This window comes from Lepisosteus platostomus, chromosome 9 (genome assembly GCF_059453375.1).
Source record: "Lepisosteus platostomus isolate fLepPlt1 chromosome 9, fLepPlt1.hap1, whole genome shotgun sequence".
NCBI classification, from domain to species: Eukaryota; Metazoa; Chordata; class Actinopteri; order Semionotiformes; family Lepisosteidae; genus Lepisosteus; species Lepisosteus platostomus.
In genome coordinates this window covers 35,312,672-35,334,053 of record NC_142619.1, presented here as the reverse complement: position 1 = coordinate 35,334,053, position 21,382 = coordinate 35,312,672, and the positions used below count along the sequence as shown (strand labels likewise).

Genomic DNA, 21,382 nt, shown 5'->3' with positions numbered 1-21,382 from the left:
TATAAAATGGATAGGTTGAAATCAGTCACATTTTGTCATTTTTATTTTTGCAAAAGGAAATTTTAGTGATTATAAGCTTATAGATCCTTCCTGTTAATTTTTGAATTTTAATTACATGGTGCTGGGCATACAAAAATAGGATTTCTGTGGTCATTCCACAATGTAAACTACCTTGTATTTAAACTTAACTGTCAAAAAGCAGAAAATATTTACATGTATTTTTCTTTGGTTTGCAAGTGATATACTCACTATGCAAAATCGGGTTACTTACCCAGAAGGATTAAATAGCAGTTTTTACGTTCTACATAATACATAATTCCTAAGGGGAAATATCACATAGGGAACAGTGAGGTGTACTGAGCAGTTGAGGAGTACAAAGGTAATCACAAAGGACAACTATATCTCCCTGCAGCTCACAAACTGGCAACCCATTAAAGCTAATCAGTGGTGAGCATGACCAGTACCTGGATGAGAGACCTCCTGGGAAAAGTAAGGTTGCTGCTAGAAGAAGTGTTAGTCACACCAGTATGGAGTGCTTACCCTGCTATTTGTGTGGAGACTAATGCCACAGTTTAGTGATAGGGACACTATACAGTAAAAAAAAAGTACCATCCTTTGGCTGAGATGTAAAACTGATGTTCTGACTCTCTGTGGTAATTAAAAATCCCAAGGTGTTTCTTGAAAAGGGTGTAACCAAATTTTCCCCTGACCATTACCAAGCATGAGCTAATAATCCCCATCTATGAACTGGCCTCATCACTGTTCTCCTCTCCACTGATAGCTGGTGTGTGGTGAGTGTACTGGCGCACTTTGGCTGCTGTTGCATCATCCAGGTGGGGCTACACCTTGGTGGTGGTGGTGGGGGAGTCCCCATTACCTGTAAAATGCTTTGAGTGGAGTGTCCAAAAATGCACTATATAAATGTATAGATTCTAATTATACAGTTATAAGGATGAAGGGGTGAATGTGTTTCTGTTCTGTATTGCTTAAGTGACATTGTCTGACATCTGGTTCCAGGTTTACAGACAGGACTGCAAAACGTTTGGGATGGTTGTCAAGATGCTGGTGGCTAAAGATCCCGCTTTGGAAAAACAACTACAAACTCCTCTGAAAGAGAACCTTATCGAGATTCGAGAGCGCTGTCTAGAAGACCTTCAGCAATTTATCTCACAAATTGACGAGGAGATTCTGCAGCAACAGTGACTACCTGGTTGTATTGGTACGTGTGTCAGTATGATTTTTTACTCCAGAGAAACTAAGAAACTCTATCCAGGGACAATATTTTGATAGGACAGTATCTGTCAAATATTTGGACTGACAGCAGTGGGTACAAAGCATGTGATATAATTTGGTATTACTTCTTTAAGTGTGATTTTTATAACCAAGTCCTGTTTCAAAGCTAACATTAGAGGTATAACAGGCCTATGTCTAAAAGTAGTTAACTCCCTTTTAGGTATAATTATAACATTGAAATATATAACCATTTGTCACCGACAGTACACAAAATCTAGGCCCGCTGGATGACATCCAACCCCTTAGGTAAAGCATGAATCATCCTGAGTTTATATTCTAAAATGGGCTGTATGTATGCATTCTTTAGGATTTTACAATATGTTAAATCTATTACATATAATACAGTTTATCATTAAAAATGTAATTCAAAATGTAAAAATTCTAATCCAAAAAGTGCTTTATAGACCATTATAAAAAGTATTGCCATTTTTAAATGTCTGTATTACACTGTCTTCCTGAACCTTTCATTTTCTGTATTCATTTTGGGCAAAGAGAAAACCATGCCAGTATTCTTCAAAAAAATAAATAGTTCATACTATATGATTTCATTTCTCATTATACTCCATGATCTCTTTTGTATTTCACACACTGTAATAATACATGTTTACATACATTTGATGGGACTGTCAGGATTAAATATATTGTAAATCATTAATGAAACTATTGTCTGGAAAAAATATTAAAATGGTAATGATTTCAAGGCTGTGTAGAAAGGTTTTATTAAAGGTAAAAATGTTTTATGGTAATGTTTTTCTTTAAGAGGGTAACCTCAGAGACATTTATTCAGTGAGATTCTTGAGAGCTACAAAGGCTTTTATATAGTCATCAAGTTATTTAGGAGTTATGTCCCTGAACCTGCTATGTAACCTGAATTTTAGTCATATCTTCATATATTCATAGACATGGAGGATTTACAATTGAGACTAGCACCAATGCATTAGACAAATGATTCAATGTGTTTATACTGTAAATAAAATTACAATATTATCTTTTACATAAAAAAAACATTTAAAATAAGCAAAAACATAGAATTGTTGCATTTTATAGTGGGTTGATACTTTGTGTAACAATATAGTCAGAACCTTTGTGTGGTTTGTGTTTTACTTCCCCGTGGGACCTACAACTATTGAGGGGAAATAACATCTTATAAGATGGGGCTGTTACATAAGTACGAGTACAAAGTAACTCAGTTACCACACGTATTTCAAATTATCTCAAAAGTGCTTAATTGAACACCTCTCTTAACTGGTCAGTTTTTTGCAAAGGCATAGAAATTATTGGTTTGATAGAGACCCATAAAATCTATTGGTCTGTGGCTCCCTGGGACCAGGGTTTGCAATCTGCAATACATGCCTTAGATATAGAAGCTGATATATACCAGGTAGGTACGGTGTGACCTTCTTTCACTGGAACTGGAGATATGTGGGGAAATGGATACTGCAAGACCCAGAGGCTTATTTATTTTGAAGCCTATTTATGCTAGCTTGCCGATGTCACAGACTGAACCCTTAACACACCTCCTCAAGCAGAACACTCAAGTCCGCTCCTCTAAAGCAGTGAATAGATGCCTAAGGAAAAGAATTAAAAGGGCATTTGTTTTCAACTCATGACCCATTTCTGTTCTCTTAATCTGTAGTACAATATGTGATCTTAAAAAATATCAACACGTTTAAATATAGTCTAAATCTTGAGCACAAATAGCCTTGGAGAGCCAGCATGAAAAGCTAAGTTCAAATAGTCTTGTTTGCTTGTTATCTTGATTAATAAACAAAACCAATTCTGCTAACCGTACTTCTAAAAGTAAATGTCTAAAATTTTATTTAATCAGCAATTAAATTGATGAATTAATATAAAAAGTCCCAATACTACATTGCACTGACTTGAATAGGTTCATATCCATGTCTATAATTAATTACCTTTTATTACCTCTGTTTTTTGCCCATTTCTATTAAATTTAAAAAAGTGGTTGTCAAAAATCTGAACTTTACACAAAAAACAATAAGAGACCCCAAATATTACTTTTCATTGGGTTTAAAAGACCAATTTTAGTTGTAATCAGGAGCCATTAATTACAGGACATAGATCTGTATAGATCAGCAAAATAATTTATAAGTTTAAAGACATTTTAAATTGTTTTTTAAGCTATAAATGACATTTAAATACAAGGGCATAGCTTTTAATTCTTAAAAGCTTCATTGTGTAGTTAACTTGAATTAATTTTACAGCATTAAATTAATAATAACTCCTTTTTATGTTAATTTTCGTATCCATTTTGATACTTCAAACATCCATCAGACCAGTTTTTGAAATTAAATGTGAAAACTTACGCGAGGTCATCTTTAGAGAACCTAACATTTTGCCCAAACTAATACTTGCATAACCATTTTAGTGTTCTAATGATGCAGGCAATTCTGTAAAGACATCCAACTCTGAGTTTTACCAGTTCAATATGAAATTTCTTACTGTAAATATTTATAGAGCTTTTTAAGTCACATGAAACTGAGATGTTATTTCAACAAATGAAAAAATCAAAAATTGAATTATCATGTCAGTTTTTATTGTCTTCAGCCATGTGTTCCAGTTTTTACATCTATACAGAATACATTGATTTGTTTACAACATAATATGACCCATAAATAAAATAATGCAATCTAGCAAAGCAGTTAATGCAGAGGGGTGGATGAATGTCCCCATCACATACTCAGGTAACCTAATACCAAAAGAAGCAGTTAAAATGTAAATAGCAAGAGTCAATATACACCATTGCTGGCATCACATTACGCTTTTAATTTTTAAAACCCTGATTGACAAAAGTGGAGTTCTTCCTATCTAAGAATGCAGCTGGCTGCACTTATAATGCTATTTCTTAACAACAAAACATAAAAATGTCTTTTGAAACTCAGGGATATAAAAATATCAGTTTTAAAATCTTAACTTTACAATATATACATTAATATTTGCACCATTAAATTATGATAACAGTTAGTTTCTAAATGCTACATTATAAATACACGTTTTTGGGGAAATTACTATTATGCTGCCATTTGTAATTCATACACTAAACCTGCATCACTGTGATGGTATGTGACTTTAACCTTATCTATATCCTTGGATAAACTAATTAGGGCATTCTGACCCAAATTGTGAGTATATTGTATTGTCATCTACTAGTTTTTCATGGCTTTCCACTGCAATACTAATCCACTTAGAAGCTTAAGCAATGAGTGTAAACATGATCACACAAAAGAGCAGAGCTACTTTGTAAACAATGTGCCAAATCTTATCAGCAAGTTACAACTGAAAAAAGACCTCCTTGATATTCAATCAGATTCAACTGAAATGTAACAAATGCAAGAAGTTCACAAGAATAAGTGTTGAACTGGATGGATTTATAAGCCTAGGAAATTATGCAATTTTTGCCCTTATGCCCTTTTTTCTTTTTTGATTTAGTTGTCCTTGGCCCAAATGGGGGCGAAGGTAATGCTGATGTAGGACTTGAAAGGTCATCTGTGTAATAATGGTATCTTTGCTGTCTGGGTTGAGGGATAGGTTGACCAAGAAAATACCCCTCTTCTTCTGAATCTGAAGAAGAAGAGGAGCAGGTTGAACACCAGGAGTCTTCATCACCATACAGGCCAAGGAATTTATCCACCACCTGGTTCTGCAGTGCGTAGTCTGATGTAGCATGGGAGTACTGTCCGTACATCTCCTGGTTGGGCAAATAGGCATGCAGGTCTTGAGGACACTTAGCTTGCCCAAGCTTCTCATAATCTTCATGGAAGTAATTGCGAGCCCTGTCCTTTGGATAACATTTCCGGTCTGTGGCTAAGTGTAGTGCATTGTCTGAACGTGACTTTCGGCTCCTGCGCCGTCGGTGGTGGTGGTGGTGGTGGTGATGACGACGAGGATGCTGGCTCTGCTCCTCAAAATGATAAACCCGTCGGCGAGTCCTTTCACTCATTGGGGGCTGGCGAACCTCTAGGTCCTCATACTGTCCATTGTCGATGACATCATCAGAAAACTTCACCTGCTGTGGCCTGGAGTGCGACTTGGACCTCCGTAACACTGGCATGTGGATTGGCTTCGGTTTTTCTTCTGGAAGGCATGCCTCCTCTTCTTCTTCCTCTTCCTCCTCCTCTTCTTCTTCTTCTTGCTCCAGCTCTGAAGTCAGGCTTTTCAAGGAATTGGCACTCCTGTGGAGCATTGAAGAATTCAATGTCCCCATGTTGCTCATTTTCTCACAATCCTCTGTTTCAAGCTCTTGGAAATTCTGTAGTGAGTATAAGGATGGCCTCTGCTTACTTTCTCCATCAACCGAAGCCCCTGTAGAACAAGAAGTGTTCAGAATTAATTTTGCTTTTCAAGACAGTGCATTGTTACAAAATATACAGTTACAGAAACTGCAAATTATAAAGAATTAAAATATATAAAATATTATCTTGGTAAATACAATGCAATTGCCATTAAAATATAAGATTGTATATTGTGATTGGCCTCAAAATACATACAGTTATTAGTTTTGTTAATGCTTTTATCCAAATTAACTAGCATATGAATCCAACCCATTTATAGAGCTGGGCATTTTATTGGAGCAAACTTAAATGTAGCACCCTGCTCAAGTGTAATATTATTAATCAGTGCAGTGGTGTGTGTCATTATTTTATTCTTTATTTGGTTTCAATATCAACTGTATGCATTATTTAAAAATGTACAGACAAAATTATTTTAACTGGTGATGACAAAAAAAATGATATTTTTAACTAAAAATGATAAACCATTAAAAAAAGCTAATGTTTTCAAGCTGTTCTGTTATTTTGAATGAACTTGGGAGAAAGAAATCACAAAGATGCATGCAGTTATCCAATTACAATTAATATTCCAAAGATTTATTTTCCCATTTTTTATGAAACTAATGGTACATAACACACAATATCCATTAGTCAGACTGTCTCATTGCATAAATGGTTTAGTTAATGTCTGTAAATAGATATCTAAATCCAGATCTTTACCAGTGATATTGGAGAGTGCTAAAGAATCCATGGAATCCCTCACACACTGCTCTGGATGCTTCAGTTCATCAGTGATGCAGTCTAGGGAGCCATCATACCACTGCTTCTGCTCATGCTTATAACTAGCAGCACCATGATCCATCTCAAGCTCTTGAATCTTTCTGCTGCTAGCTGGTCCTGGGTGGCTACCATAAGCTGAATCCCCCAAGCCATCCTGTGATTGAACCCAGTACATATCTGACTGATACTTCTTGCTGGCCAGACTTTGTATATTTCCACTAGCTTTTAATTCGGACTTAAGTTTCCCCTCTGTGTCAGACATCCAGAGTTCTGCTGCTCTTGTGTCCTCTGACTGTTGGAAGATACTACGATCCCCAAACTTTAGAAGCAGTTGTGTCATGTAGTCCTCATGTTCTACCCATTCTTCATGGTCCTCTGGTGGCTCTTGCTCCTCCCGATTCTTCCAAAAGTGATCAGGAAAACTAGCTTCCTGCTGAGACAGACTGAGGTCACCCAGTTTGCGAGACAAGGTATCATCCGCATTGCCTGAAAAGCCAGGGAACTTGTAGTTAACAGCAGGGGAGAACAACAATGACTGACGACACTGGTCAGCAGACCTGCTGCTTTTTCCCATCCGTACACTACGTCGGGATTCCCTTGATCTTGCTGACTGAAAGGCAGAATCTGAGGAGTCTGAGGCATGAATGTCTTCATCCAGGCTGCAGGCTTTGGAACAGTATATCCTTCCTTGTTTAGGTAGAAATGGACAACCTAACAAGGAGGTCTTGCATTGGGCACAGCAGAAACAAGTCTCGGTAGCATGCCAGTGTAGGCCATCATAAGTCATCTGAGCATGGTCCACTCCTGCATAAGAAAATGAGAAGAAGCAATGCTTAGCTTCCTTTTTATTGAGCATACATGAGTTATCAATTGTGTGACAACAATGAGAGCAAAAGACTTACCAATGTGTTCTCCACATGCCTCACAGTACTCCGCATAAAGAGATTCAAAGCAGCCACAGCAATATGGACGCCCATCTTTCATGATGTACCTTTGTCCACCCAGTACAGTCTCACATTCAAAGCAGGAGAAGTGCTTCATGTGCCAATGCCGACCTTCAGCCTCTGTGCACTCATCAGCAAAGATAATCTAGAAAGCCAGAACATCTCAATTACTTTTTTTTATCTCAAAAGTATTCACTGAAATAGCATTATATGTAGCTTGAAACATGTCAGATACAGCACAAATTATTCTTCACTGTTTTCGGTCAAAACTATAACTGAGGTAAAAGAAAAAAAGGTAAATCAGTTATATGGTATATTCCATTAATGCACTTACAATAATGCTTTCTGAACAAAATATCAGTCAACATTTATTATGAAATGCTTGCCAATGCTAGACCTTAGAAAGATGTGGTCTGATCATCACTGCATACAAATGAAACACTTGCTGTAGGAAAATAATGCCTGCAGCAAACACAAAGCAACAGTTGCCATGTCTGTATTTTTTTAGTTTAATGATAGAAAACACACTACAATAAAAACCCATTTACATGTGATGACAGGATAGTATAGATCTAATTTGTCTCACCTCATCACAAGCAGAGCAGCGGGGTTTCAGGAGCTCGGCATGATGCCTGCCACAGTGAATTTTGCCATCCTGGTAGAAGTAGATGAGGTCAACCAAGAGCTCGTTGCAAGTCGAACAAACAAAGCATGCTGGGTGCCAACACAATCCAGAGCCTGCCCTCGATGCAAACACTGCAATTTCTCCTCCATTGATGTTTTCTCCACACTTTAAAAAAAGGAAACATTAAGAGATGTTTAACCACACATTAAACAACATTAAAAATATATAAAAGTGTTGACGTTTTCAGAGCATCAACTGTCTCATCCTTAGAAATTCAATGATTTCTTATTTGATATGTTTTCATTCATATTTACCCACTATATTGTTATATTGATAGTACTGCCAAAATACATAATGCACAGTTGTTCTCCATTACAGGCTTGTACAGCTTCAACTCCATGAATGTGGGTATCATACACCATGGAGAAATTCTGCAATCAAAACTATGACATTCCCCTTTAATTCTGTTCTGATATCCTACATCTGTTGACTGAAGAAATTACAACCACAAGCCCCACACTTTTTCAGTTGCACAGGTCTCTTTTTAAACATTCCATGGTGAGAGACAAATACTCTCACTGTTGCTTTCCCAAAGTGGTCAGCTTTAAGATGGAAATAAAAGACAGTGAAGCAGAAAGAAAAATATCAGCTTAGGCTAGAGTTAATCAGAAAATGAAGGCCATATGAAGAGAAGCTGCCTAGATGTGTTTTGACAGGATTCAGTGGCTTTCCGGAGGCAACTTGTGACCAATGTATACACACTGCAGGGCACATTACCGTGTCTGTAATGCAAATATATTAAAACTTATCAAATTTAAAGGTCTATTTTAGACCTCTATTCTACATGGACTGCTTTAAAAAGCAGACATTGTCTCCTAATTCTTATGTTTTTACTTCCCTAGTCTTGAAAATGGTGGCTTAATGGTTTAATAGATCACTAATGGAAAATGTATAGACAAAGAAAATGATAGAGAATCCAGAAAGACCTCAAGAAGTACAGAGAATACGCTAAGGTACACACAGTTAAAAGGATAATGGAAAAGCCAGGAATATTATTCATAAGTATAATTATGGGATCCATAATCAATGCTAATAGCATTTTAAAACGTAACAAAAGTGAAACAAAATCAGTCAAGTGTCTTGAAGATATAAATACTTAGGTCTGTTTCTGAAGTTGAGCAGGAAATGGTGTAAGTTTTCAATGATTATTTTATTCAGGTGTTCACAAAGGAATAAATAACATACCGCGTTAAAAATAAAAACCCAGTTCCACTTGGTTCCAAACAATTTCATCACATTGAAGAATGAGCTGTTAAAAGGCCTAGAATAACTTCAATCAAACAAACTGCCTAGACCAGACACATTCACAGACTCCTCACTAAGATATTTCAATCGATTTTTAGAGGAGGAGATGCATCTACTGTTGGGTAAATTGCAAATATAATGTCCATTTGTAAAGAGGTCACAGCTGGGGAAATTATAGACCAACCACATTTATCTCAATTACATTTAAAGTTTTGGTGAAGTTTGAGAGATAGTTAAGTACAATCCATCTCTTCTAGGTCCATAACTAGAATTCTGTGAGCAAGTAGCTACTGTTGTGGTGGATTACATCAGAGTTATGACTTGGTACCTTCGGACTTAATACCTTCGGATATAAAGTACCACATGAAACACTAATCCTAAAGCTGAAGCATCAAAAATCCAAATGAATGCATGCACCAGTGTTGCCAGATCTTTGTTCAGAAATTCTGTCATTTTTTCACTGTTTTCTGGACTAGTTTAAACTATTTTGGGAAGCACAGTAAAATACATTTAGTACATTATCCATGTCATATGTTTTGGATAATCAGAAAATCACAAACAGTGCTGGAATAACATATGACAACAGCTGCAGCCTTAAGGCTTTAAACAGGTCAACACTCGGGACTTCAAGATCAGCAGCAACACTAGGACTCAGGAACAGGAGTGAAAAGTTTGGAATCAAGACCAGATATTTACACAGAGGTTTATGGGAGTCTGAAACCTAAGTCTGATGAGTAGTTGAAGCTAGCTTGGTGGGATCATTTACTAAACAAGTAGATTAATTTTTGTATCTTATTTAGCAACCAAATAAGCAAGATCAGATTATCTCCTCATGATATCATAATATTGATAAAGTGTTGTAAGAGAAATATGAAAATGTTACCTAAATGTACTTGACCAAATGCTAATGTGAGGGTTGCAACAATAAACCTTATGATCAGCTGGTACAATTGCAGGAAAATCTGACAATTTATTGGGAAAAAGGAAATACACACCTGGTCACAGATTGTGTGCATCAGTGCTCTTGGTAGCATTTTAATGGTGCCTCGTCCCAGTGCTTCTTTCTTGCGCTGCATACTAAACATCTGTAGTTCTTTCTTTTCTTCTTCACTGAGGGACTGGCAGTATCTTATCTTAAAGTGGAGGTAAACACAATATATTACACTTGAACACTGCAAAATGTGTCATTGGAGCACGACTTATATAGGCACCCACATGAAGGATTTATGGAGATGCAGGCACAAAAAAAAGTGCATTTCAAACCAATTCTACACCTTCACAACAGGACATTTGCACAAACAAAAAACAATATTAAAAGAAGTGTTTTCATTCAGAAGAATGTATTTTAGGCACAAAAACCACACTACACTATTACATTCTAACATAGTTGAATGTGCATTTTAGTGGAATATTCTCAAGTATTTCACACACAATCATGCTAGGAATGCTAGGAAGCATGTTTTATAGGGATTGGCTACAAACATCATAAAAGCATCTTGTCAAAAGTGTTATTGTACTGACTCCCACTATTACAGCAAGAAACAATGACGCTCTCTGTTACAGCACTACACATTTCCCCACATAATCTCTCATAGAAAAACATAAGCACAGCAACACAGTACTACTGGCACATCACCTTTAGAAACAGGATTTAAACCATTAAATGAATTGGACATCCAGATACATCTCTTAAGATTCCTCTTGTAAAAACCTATTTAAACAGAGTGCCTGCGGAGGTTTTTGCTTGCTTCTTTTTGTCTAGCATTTGCTTTGGTCTTACTTCATTATCATGAGGTGGCAGTTGGTACAGGAGCTGTTTGATACGGAATTTCTCTCCAGGGCTGTTAATATAAGGAACTTTTTCCTCAGGTAGGCAGGAAAAATACAACTGCACCTACATAAGAGAAAGAAACAGACAAAAAGTTTACTGGTATGTTAAAAAAAAGTTTAACAATGGCAAAAGTTCATTTCCGTGAATTTTGTGGGAGTGTTCACATCATTAAGTTGCTTCCATTATGACAAGAGCCACAAATGGTGAATAGCACACTATTGGCATTTTGAACAGGATGCTACTGTTTTAACTGCTGTAATGCCACATTAACCATAAAGGCCCATGACAGATTTTATGAGCTTTAGCCATTAGAGTGACCAGATAAGGGAAAGCAGTGGACTTGCATTGTACCTGATATAACAAGCACCCAGTTGTTGAACTCATCTTGTGGAATGCATTTTAAACTCACAATTGTGGTGGCAGTGGTGGGGGAAGAGTGTGAAAAGCGGCGTCATAAATTATGCACATTTAATGCTGCTATTAGCTCCACCTTCCCCCTCTCAAGCTGGACAACAAGGTGGCTAAAATTCTATGTTTCACACTGCAATTACTGCACCTGATGCGGAGGGAGATAGCTGCTATAAACAAATTAAATTTGCCTCATGTGTTTTACACTTTGGGAGGACAAAAGCGGTGTGTTTGGTTTTAGTGGTCTCCTGTTGATCTGACCCATCCCTTGTATCAGCCTTCATTGCTTCCATGTGTGCATTTACAGAGAAATTGGACTCCCCCCACCTCACTTTAGGAAAGTTCAACATCTCCTCCAGACACAAAGTTAATTCTGTTTACTGATTGTAAAAAGGCCCAACAATTTATTGTTACAAACCTTGTTTGCTAGGGGCACTTGTCAATAATCACTTGCACACTACAATGAGAGTGTCATTAAAATATACATTTGCTGTAGCTAAAAGGCTCTCCAGCTGGCGGACAAAAAATAAGTATAAAAATACAAGTCTGATTTACCTGGTCTGATTTACCAACTCATTAAAAATAACAAACAAAACCTACAAAAGGATTTTGCATTAAAAGAATAAGCTTGAAATTCAAATGCAAATATGTATTCAAGTAAAAAATGCAATTCTAATGCTTCTCAATATACATTCATATATATTTTCTAAAAACCTTTTATAGAAGAATGTTATTTGCATTTACTTTTCCAATCTGCATTTGATAGGGAAAATTGCTGCTATATTTTAAAAATTATTATCCCAAGTGCTTCTCGGATTTTTATCAAGGATTTACAATGGGTGACCGAACATGCTTACTCTGAGCATATTATTTGCTGTGAAGTGTATGTCAAGTTAGAACTATTGCATAAGGTTAAAAAAATAAAATAAATAAATCAAACAATGGGAATGATCTACTGACAGGAAGAAAATCTTATTTGCCAATTGTTTATTATAGTTAATAATTACAAACAATATAGACATAAAGCTAGAGTGGCCATAGAAGTGTTTTCAGTCAATCTTGAAATTGATATAAAAATTGTAATACAATGCAATAGTTTTCTTTGTTCTAGCCTAAGGTCAGGAAGAACTAAAAAATATTATAAAGCACACCACAAAAATAAATGGAAAGTTGTTACTAAACTTTTTTTTCCTCTCCCTTTACAGGAAAGCCTTCGTGAACTTAGGTCTTTTTTTAACAAGAGAAACACATGGATCATGTAAAACATAAGACTCTAGAAAACAATGAGAACAATGTTGTTGTAGACCAAAGCTTTATTTTCAAGACTGAAAGAATGATGTGGGCTTTTACATTTTTCTGCTAACATCACCACCTGGTTAGCTTCTTTTTAACTGGGGAAAAAACACCCAATGCAAATTAAAATTACTCTGCTTCACCTTACGTTTGAAAACCACTGCATGTTCCTTTTCTTCATATACCGATAGTCTCTAAGCGGGATGATAAAAACATTTTCGAAGTCTGATGACAGATCTATTACAGAAAAGCTACAGAAGTCAGCCTCATTGTGTTCTGTGTCCTCTTCCCAACACCTAATAAATTCTGTTTTCCCAAGCAGCTATATACAAGTATAACCAAAGGCAAGATCTACCTACTCTTAAATTAATAAGGTCAGGGCCCACTTTCAAGGCTACAGTAAATTTTGAATGTTAAACTGAAGTTTAAACACCAAAGCTTGGTATTCCACTGTTACCTAACTCAGCTAAAGGTTAAGAGCTTGACCTTCAGCTGTGCCAATTAGGCCAACTTCAAAAGTCCCCTCTAGGTATGTCATGAACTTTTAAATCTATGGATCTGGTGGCGTTACTGCTCATTTCAACACACACTTCAATGTACAACAGAATCTATTTGTTTTTTGTAAGATGTCAACACCCTGTCAGATAGTTTTAAATGAGAGAATTCGTTTACATGTCTAAAGCTGGTAGTATTAATCCATTAAGTATAATCTGAAATCTTTTTTTTCTCTGATCATATCTGATTTTCTCCACGGTTAGAACCTCAAATTACTACATGAACAAGATACATTCCTATTCATACAGGGTATACCTTACACCCTGCTGGTCTTCAGAGTTAACACTTGATAACAGCTATTCTGGAGCTGACATTATCTTGTTTTCTCACTACATTAAGTTCAATAATTGTGGTAACTCAAGGCTGCCGGTTACCAAAGAGACCTGCAGCAGTATCTCTTTTAAAAAAGGTAAATGGAGCAAAGCACCAAGAACCTGCTTAACGTCCACAGTGATTTTTGGATTCATTAAATGGATGTAATGTAGGTGAACATGAGGGTAGGAGATACAGTATGTGAAACAAATATTATAGATTGTAAAATAATAAAATAGGAAACACTTTTCACTATATCATTTAACAAAACTACAGGTTTTGTGTGCCTTTATTTGATTGATCATGTTATGAATCTTACATGGAGCCTAGACAACTAGTTCTATATTTCAATGATTATTTCATTTTAAGTGAATTCCAGTATTTTGTTATATCTTTTAGTTTTGTGATGCTTTTTTGAATAAATATTGCCCGTTTTAAGAGAAGGTTTTGGAGTATCTGCAGGGTAAAATTGTGAAATACTGGTTAGGCTCTGGACTCATAACTAGGCAGCATGTTCAAACTGTGGGTTGTTACCTTGAGAAAGGCACTTAAGAGTGCTCCAGTAAAATGAAAAATGAGAACAAATGTAAATTACTTTGGATTAAGCATCAGACAAATAATAACAACAATGCTTGAAGAATCTATGAAGACAATTGTCTACGCTGACATTTTTTTCTCCTTCACAATGTGGGGAAACAATAGAATGATAGGACACAAAATTGTGGAAATTTGATTTAAAAAATGTTATCAAAATTGTACAGTGCATTAATCTTACCATTTAGAAAAAAGGTAGTTTTGCAGAACATTATTTTCACTCCATTATGCTCTTTGACATTTCTGTGATTCAAAATATTACAATACCATCCACAAATTAAATTAGGATGAATGAATGGTAAGCATGGTGTACAGCTAATAGGTACACAATTAAATAGATAAGGAAATGATCTTACTTGTTCTGGCCTTAGGCCAGGAGGAACCCAGGCATATTCTTCCAAAGCACACCCCGAATCGTCGTCAGATGTTGAGCTACGCTGGAAGCCAAAGGTAAGTTTGCCTACTTGCTGCTCCATCTCTAATGGCAAAGCTCCTTGTTGATAAGTGATGGGGTTGTCAAAATTCATGAAGGAGAGATTCTGTTCACAAACAAAAAGATGCCACCTATTAGAAAACAGAACGCCAAGCCATCAGAAATGTGATTATGAGCTCATCTTTTCATACCATAGTCAAATATTTTATGTGAATTGTTCAAGAAACATTTCCAGAACCCCAATATGTGTCTTATCAATAAATTACTCATCTCTCTTGCTGACTGGAAAGAAAGAGCAAATATATCCAAGAATACGTGATCTTCAGTAGCACTTTAAATTGTCTAAGTGAGATTTGCCTTAGGTTTCTAGGCAACCTTCCTGTTCTTATGGAGATAATTTGCCTATAAAAAGACACAACAAAAAAGCTGAAGCGACTGCTGCAGTTTTACTGTTTCACTGCCAGTCTCAGTGTATATCACCAAATGCATATGTTCATCTTCACAATCAAATTTAGGTGTGAGTTATAACAGATTTCTATGGTCCATGATAATGTGTTACCTTTGAAAAAATTGTTGAATACCTAAGTAATCTGTTTTATCATAGTGGATGGGCAATAAAACAAATCATTTTGAGTCCTTGCTAATATTTTAATAAGCAGAGTTGACAATGCCAAATATACAGGTTATTAGATAGTGACTTAAAAGCACAAGACCCTGCATAGAATACTACAAGGTTCTTGTGTTCTAAGAACATGTTTAAAATTGTTTAATGAGAATAAATTTTCCATTTCAAATCTTTATATTTTCATTGTGATTGGGATATGGAGTAATATGGTACAATACCCTTATTATAACATTTTAAAACCATTTTTATTAAATAAGCTTAAATATGTACAACTGAACAACAACAATTACAGCCTTGTGATCCTCACTTTCTGTAATTTTTTTAATAAGGAAGTAAATTTCAGAAGCAAACCTTTGGCTGATGGGTAGAAATTCAAAACAGAATATTTAACAGTTACTATGTGATTTGAAACCTTGGAAATTGGAAATTCAATCATATAAAGAAATACAGTAACAATATTGCCTGCAGACTAGAAGGCCCTTGATTAATGAGCTACATAATATGATATTTAGACATAATGTATGAAAGGCTGGTTGTGCCATCACATTGAAAGGGTAGAGATTAGTCCATAATGTTTTGCTAAGGAATACATAGTCTTAACAGCTATTAGTCTTGGATTTTGCACAACTGTTATAGATTCACAATGGCTACTTAGAACATATTTCTGTATATGTAAATACAAGTCTCATATGCAAAACTTTAAAAGGTTTTTCTTGATTAAAAACTTGCTGATTATGCACAAAATCTACAGTTCCTTCTTTCATTAAAATGTAGTCAGCATATTGTTCTTACACAGAAGTTTGAAGTTGATATTAAAGCTAATGGAAACATTTGATTATATACACCTACGATTTAAGAAAAAAAAATCTCTTGGATTTTAAACATACCATTATTTTTATACATGACAAATGCATCAAATAGAACTGACTGAAAATCACTTCAGTTGTTCTGAACCACTGAAGCATCAATAACAAAAGTGATATAAATGTTAGACATACAAGTTCTGACACAAAAGCAGGCAAGACCTACACAACTGTCTTATAGTAAACATTACTTAGAAAACTATTCGATTATAGAATAATGTGAGCCTAAAACGCGCAACCATGACAACTCGTCTACCAACATCATTAAGCCAAGTCACAGATGTTTATTGGTTTTGCAAATTTTTCTAAGTTGCACAGACACCAAACATTTCTCAGGCAGTGTAACATGGGAGCTTGTGGAATAAATATCCCCACAGCAATGTCACATTCTGATCCCTGTCTGCAGTAAAAAGTTCAAACCACTACATAATAGTGAACTTGATAAAGCAGGAATTAGTGTATACTTGAACTAACAAGGGGTTCTCCCTTCCATTGCTGAAGTAAAATGTGTGATAGCACTGTATGCAAGTACTCATTAAGGTTTTCCCACAATGTGTTCTCCCTTCTGTTGCTGAATCAGTGTGTGATAGATAGCGGGTTGAGTGAAAAGGGATGCTTTTGCAGTTGTGTCCATTTCTCATGAGATGAGATGAGATGAAGCTCTTAAGAGAGGCCCTTCAGAGGGGCCAAGACAGTGTCCAGCAGCCACAATCAACAGCAAGAACACAGCTGAGAAAACCTACCAACCCCATGCGCTGACTTTGAAGAGCAGCTAGCCTGATGGGTTTCAACTGAAATCCAGCTTCTGGAGGTTTTTTCACACAAGGCCACTTTTGAAGTGTCAGCTGCAGTTTCTTGTTTAATGACTTTTTCTTTGTCAGATAGCCTACATTGCCTTTGACATGTTGGCAATGATTAACCATTCCTTAGACAGCAGCTACAGGCTATTCATAAAACTGGGCACTGAAGTCAGATAGCAGATACTTGTTACATGTGACGTGTGAAAAGCATGTCTACTGTATTCAACTGCAAAGGTGTGAAATGTAGCAGATTTCTACTGATCATTCATATTGTTATATACTAGCTTTTAGTATTCCAGGTTTGAAATAGCCTATATTCTCTTTTTAGTTCTTCTCAATATTTGCATATCTAATCTCCATTAACTGTTGTTCTGATAATTACAGCAACAGAATTAAATGTCTTTGGCCTTTTTATCTAAAAGGATTAGTGTTATCTTTGCCTTCTTTTACAGTCCTTTTGTCCATGATAGCTAACCTTTAGTCATTCCATTACAGAAAAAAAACAAACAAAAAAAAAGTATTTTATTGGTATTAATTCACTTATCAGTCTACAATAGCTCATGCAATTTCCTTCCCTGGGTTTTAAATGAAGGAGCCAATATGTTCTGGCTTTTCATCATTATCTTTAGTTCTGTATACAATGTGTTGTGGAAATGGAAAGAACAAGGAATGAAAGCTAAAGAATAAGCCTTATCATAACCCATTCATCCATCCATTTGCTAACTGCTTGAATAGGCCAGTCCATCATGGAGCACACAAAGACACCTAAGAGGGGCAGCATGATGGCGCACTGGCTAGCTTTGCTGCCTCGCAGCACTGGGGTCCTGTGTTTAATTCCATACCTGAGGCACTAATGTACATGGAATTTGTACTTTCTCCCTGTGTTTGTGTGGACTTTTGCCAGGTGCTCTGGTTTCCTCCTGCAGTCCAAAGACATCATGCTGGTGGATTAATTGGCTTTGATAAAAACTGGCTCTAGGTGTGAGTGTGTTAGTGTCTGAGTGTGCCCTGTGATGGACTGGCTTCCCATCAAGGGTGTATCCTGCCTTACGCATGTAGCTTGCCAGGATAGTTTCTGGTCCCCCTTGACCCTGAATTGAGCTATGCACAATCACCTGTTTTGCATATTGGGTTTCCTGAATGCATCTAAAACAGCCAGTGTTGTGGCCAGTTTGGATGGAATTTCTAAGACAGGAGGATATAAATTAATTGATCTAAATGGAAAAACTTTCATTAAATTCATTATGGGTTTTCTAACCTTTTTTGAAAATTTACTTTATTCACGACTGTCAATTGAACTCTTGAGTGATATGAGTATGGGAAATGTAAGAATTACCAACTGACAAATTAGTTCAATAGCTCAGAAACCAAATTGTAAATACATAAACCTAATGGGGAAATACAAGTACAGATTTTGGTTTCATAATTATACGGAAAGGTTTAAAACGCTGGGACTAACACACTTGTTTAATTCTCACTCTGTAATTTCCTTCTTGAACTGAAATGAAGAAATGCTTTGCTAATTTTGCCAGGTAATACCTTTGTGCTCTTAACATCATTTCCTAAACTACCGCAGTCAATCTGCACTTTTTTGGAGATTGAAACAAGATTAGGGACGTCCTGCTAATAAAACCTAAACATATCTCCTTGGCTATTTTCACGTCCATTGAGCTTCAAATCCTGTAAAGTCACCAATGAGCAAGTACAAGAGGTCATGGACTGTATGGTCAGTTCCTGAACACCCCCACACCCTTACCACCTCCTGCTGTTCTGCAGACCCCTGTGGGGCAAATTGTTTAACAACCTCTCTTTTGTAAAACCGCTTGTTAACATGGCTTTGGGGAATACAAGATGCATATCACACAAATCCAACTACAATGTGCTTGTAGCCTGAAGCCAGTGGTGCTGGGAATGACAGGTGATCAGGTGATCAGGCTCAACTATTGAGTTGTATTGTAATTCAGCATCAAACAATGGCAACAGTTCAACAAAGGTATGAGACATGAATTCAGAGACTTACAGGACTTTGCACTTAGTTTATAACCTGCAGGCCTCCATAACACTTGCTTCTGTCTTTGATAATTAAACGTAAGCCACATAAGAAAATAAAAGGGGATTATTTCTTGGGACATAACAGACAATCTTCCACAAGGCAACTGAGACGAATGCCTAATTTCATACTAATTTAATGTCAATCACCTGTATCGCATATTGTGTTTTCTGAACGATTATAAAATTCCTGTTTTAGAATTGATAATGCACCCAAAACAGCCAGTGTTTTGGCAAGTTTAAATGTTTGCCATAACACCTCAGTTCACTAGCACACGATCAGGGTACTATTAAGGATGTTTGTAGTCAACAAAATAAAATAACTGGAATGCACAAATACAGTATTAGCTTGTGGATAAAAACACATCACAGGGAAAGATAAAAGAGGCAAATGTCTTCTTCCAAAGAAAAATCACCAGCATTTGTTTATAGCTGAAAAATGAGATAGGTCCATGACAGAGGTCAGAGAAATGGTCAGTGCCTAATTAAATTAATAGCGTGTCCACCTTTAGTAGGGATGCCATGATTATATCACAAAGCATGAACCATTGCACTGTCAATTTCACCCATGAAGGGATAGATTTCAAGCACATGAAGACATGCTGCAATTGCGTAGTGCTAAAATGTGACCCCAGGAAAGAAAAGGTCATAAGACAATATTTCCTTATTTGAATGCCCAATCTATACCAAAATAATAAAAAAACAGGCAGAAAAACTCTCAGATTTCATTTTTGGTACAATATATATATTTTTCCTGTACCAGAATAGCTGTTAAAAGATCTCATTAATGTATAAAGAATTAATATAAACAAAATGAATCACTGGAGTTGTTGAGTTGTCACATTAGTTATGCAGAGAAAGTGTTTTTTTTTCCTCTCGTCAGAATGACAATTAAGAGTACAAAAGGATCAACAGAGGCTCTCTGTGTACCACAGCTCTCTCATATTTCACTGCTGTCTCTTTATATTGCAATAAAAAAGGATGAAATACACCAAAAAATAGTGCTCCTTTTCAAGATTCCTCAACATCAGTGTTACAATAAAATTTTTAAGTTAAAACAAATTAATTGCCCTAGCACATAAAGTCTTAAGAAATTGAAAATTTCTGTAAGAGCTTTTTGTGCAATATCACATATTCCGTCCAGATTTTTTTTTCCGTTCCACTGAATATTTCTATTCTAAATGCACTAAACATAGGACGAAGCCAAAGAAGAATTTCATTCCAACATACACAAGCACTCAAGTTTCACCTTGTCACCTGCTGGCAGTTAAACAACATGTTCCTTTGTTAAAAGACACATAGGCTTCATTTCAAACAAGCTCAAAGAGAAAACACTTTTAAGAAGGCATTTAAAATGTAACAACATCTGAGTTGTATAAACAAATTCCATATGTAATGCAGCCCATATGCTGACAAAGTCAAAAGGTTTGCATTGGTTGACATGGTAAAAAAATAGTTGTTAATGCAGGAAAAAGAAAACAAGACTATTGAGCTGGAATCCTTTTATACTTGTGTCTTACATAGCATTTGCTTTTCTACTTAATTACAGGGAAATCAAGTTCTTTCTCATGCAGTATTTAAAACCTCACAGGAAAGCATAGCTCCCAACAAAAGACAAACTTCAAAGAGTAAAATGTTTTGACTAAATATGGAGGAAAAAAGAAAATCACATATTTGTATTTCAGATTTTGGATTCTAATGAAAAATTCAAGATTGGGAGAAATCAAACAAAAACAAAGGTTCCATAATACCATATGGGATGCAATTGTAAAATCACAGTAATCATTTTACAGAATATATTTTTATAATAATCACAGGAATTCATTATTTACATATTTGGAAGAGCCCTAAAAATCAGCAGTGACTAAATGATGGTCACACATGGTAATCCTGAAATGAAAGGGCAAGGGAATGCTTTTGGCAGACCTTTAAGAGGAAACTCAGTGCCAGCAAAAATCCTTCATTAAAACTATTAATTCAAGGCCAAATCACTGGGGGGGACTAACTCTAGAAATCAGTCTACCCTTACAAAGACCACCTGCATATGAAGGATTCATGAGCCCAAAGACAACTTGCAACATTGAGAACTTGCATCCACTACCCAGTTCTGTTTGAACTAGACAAAAGTGTTACTATTGCCTTGTGTCACTTTGCAAACTGCACTGAGCACTTCAGGTTTAGTCACCTTTATATCTAGCCTCAGCAGGCCTTAATATCCACTTCAGTTAAACCTGACCTGGTAAGATTGTTTATAATCTGTTAGTAGTTCATGACTTGATACACAATAGAGCTAATTATACATAATGCATATTATTACACAAAGCTCATAAGACAACAACATATCATTATATGCGATTTAGTATTTTATCCATTCATTTTTAAT

The 21,382-nt window shown here is 36.0% G+C and overlaps 2 protein-coding genes across 8 annotated transcripts in view; one reads left to right on the top strand and one right to left on the bottom strand.

Annotated features, from left to right (window-relative positions):
- Positions 1-2,039, top strand: part of LOC148654897 (periphilin-1-like) — a 100,169-nt gene extending 98,130 nt beyond the window's left edge. For all 4 annotated transcript variants that reach the window (XM_088644806.1, XM_088644808.1, XM_088644807.1 and 1 more), the window contains one exon: positions 1,018-2,039. In XM_088644806.1, the coding sequence (XP_088500932.1) occupies positions 1,018-1,203 (186 nt within the window). In that variant the 3' untranslated portion in view covers positions 1,204-2,039. The remainder of the gene's footprint in view (positions 1-1,017) is intronic.
- Positions 2,040-3,828: 1,789 nt separating this feature from the next.
- Positions 3,829-21,382, bottom strand: part of prickle1a (prickle homolog 1a) — a 47,942-nt gene continuing 30,388 nt past the window's right edge. For 3 of the 4 annotated variants that reach the window (XM_088644803.1, XM_088644800.1, XM_088644801.1), the window contains 7 exons: positions 14,586-14,768; positions 11,017-11,130; positions 10,232-10,369; positions 7,893-8,096; positions 7,265-7,451; positions 6,303-7,166; positions 3,829-5,616 (listed from right to left, as the gene is read on the bottom strand). In XM_088644803.1, the coding sequence (XP_088500929.1) occupies positions 4,691-5,616; positions 6,303-7,166; positions 7,265-7,451; positions 7,893-8,096; positions 10,232-10,369; positions 11,017-11,130; positions 14,586-14,756 (2,604 nt within the window). In that variant the 5' untranslated portion in view covers positions 14,757-14,768 and the 3' untranslated portion in view covers positions 3,829-4,690. Of the gene's footprint in view, positions 5,617-6,302; positions 7,167-7,264; positions 7,452-7,892; positions 8,097-10,231; positions 10,370-11,016; positions 11,131-14,585; positions 14,794-21,382 lie in introns of all 4 variants that reach the window. The other variant, XM_088644802.1, reaches the window with a different exon arrangement.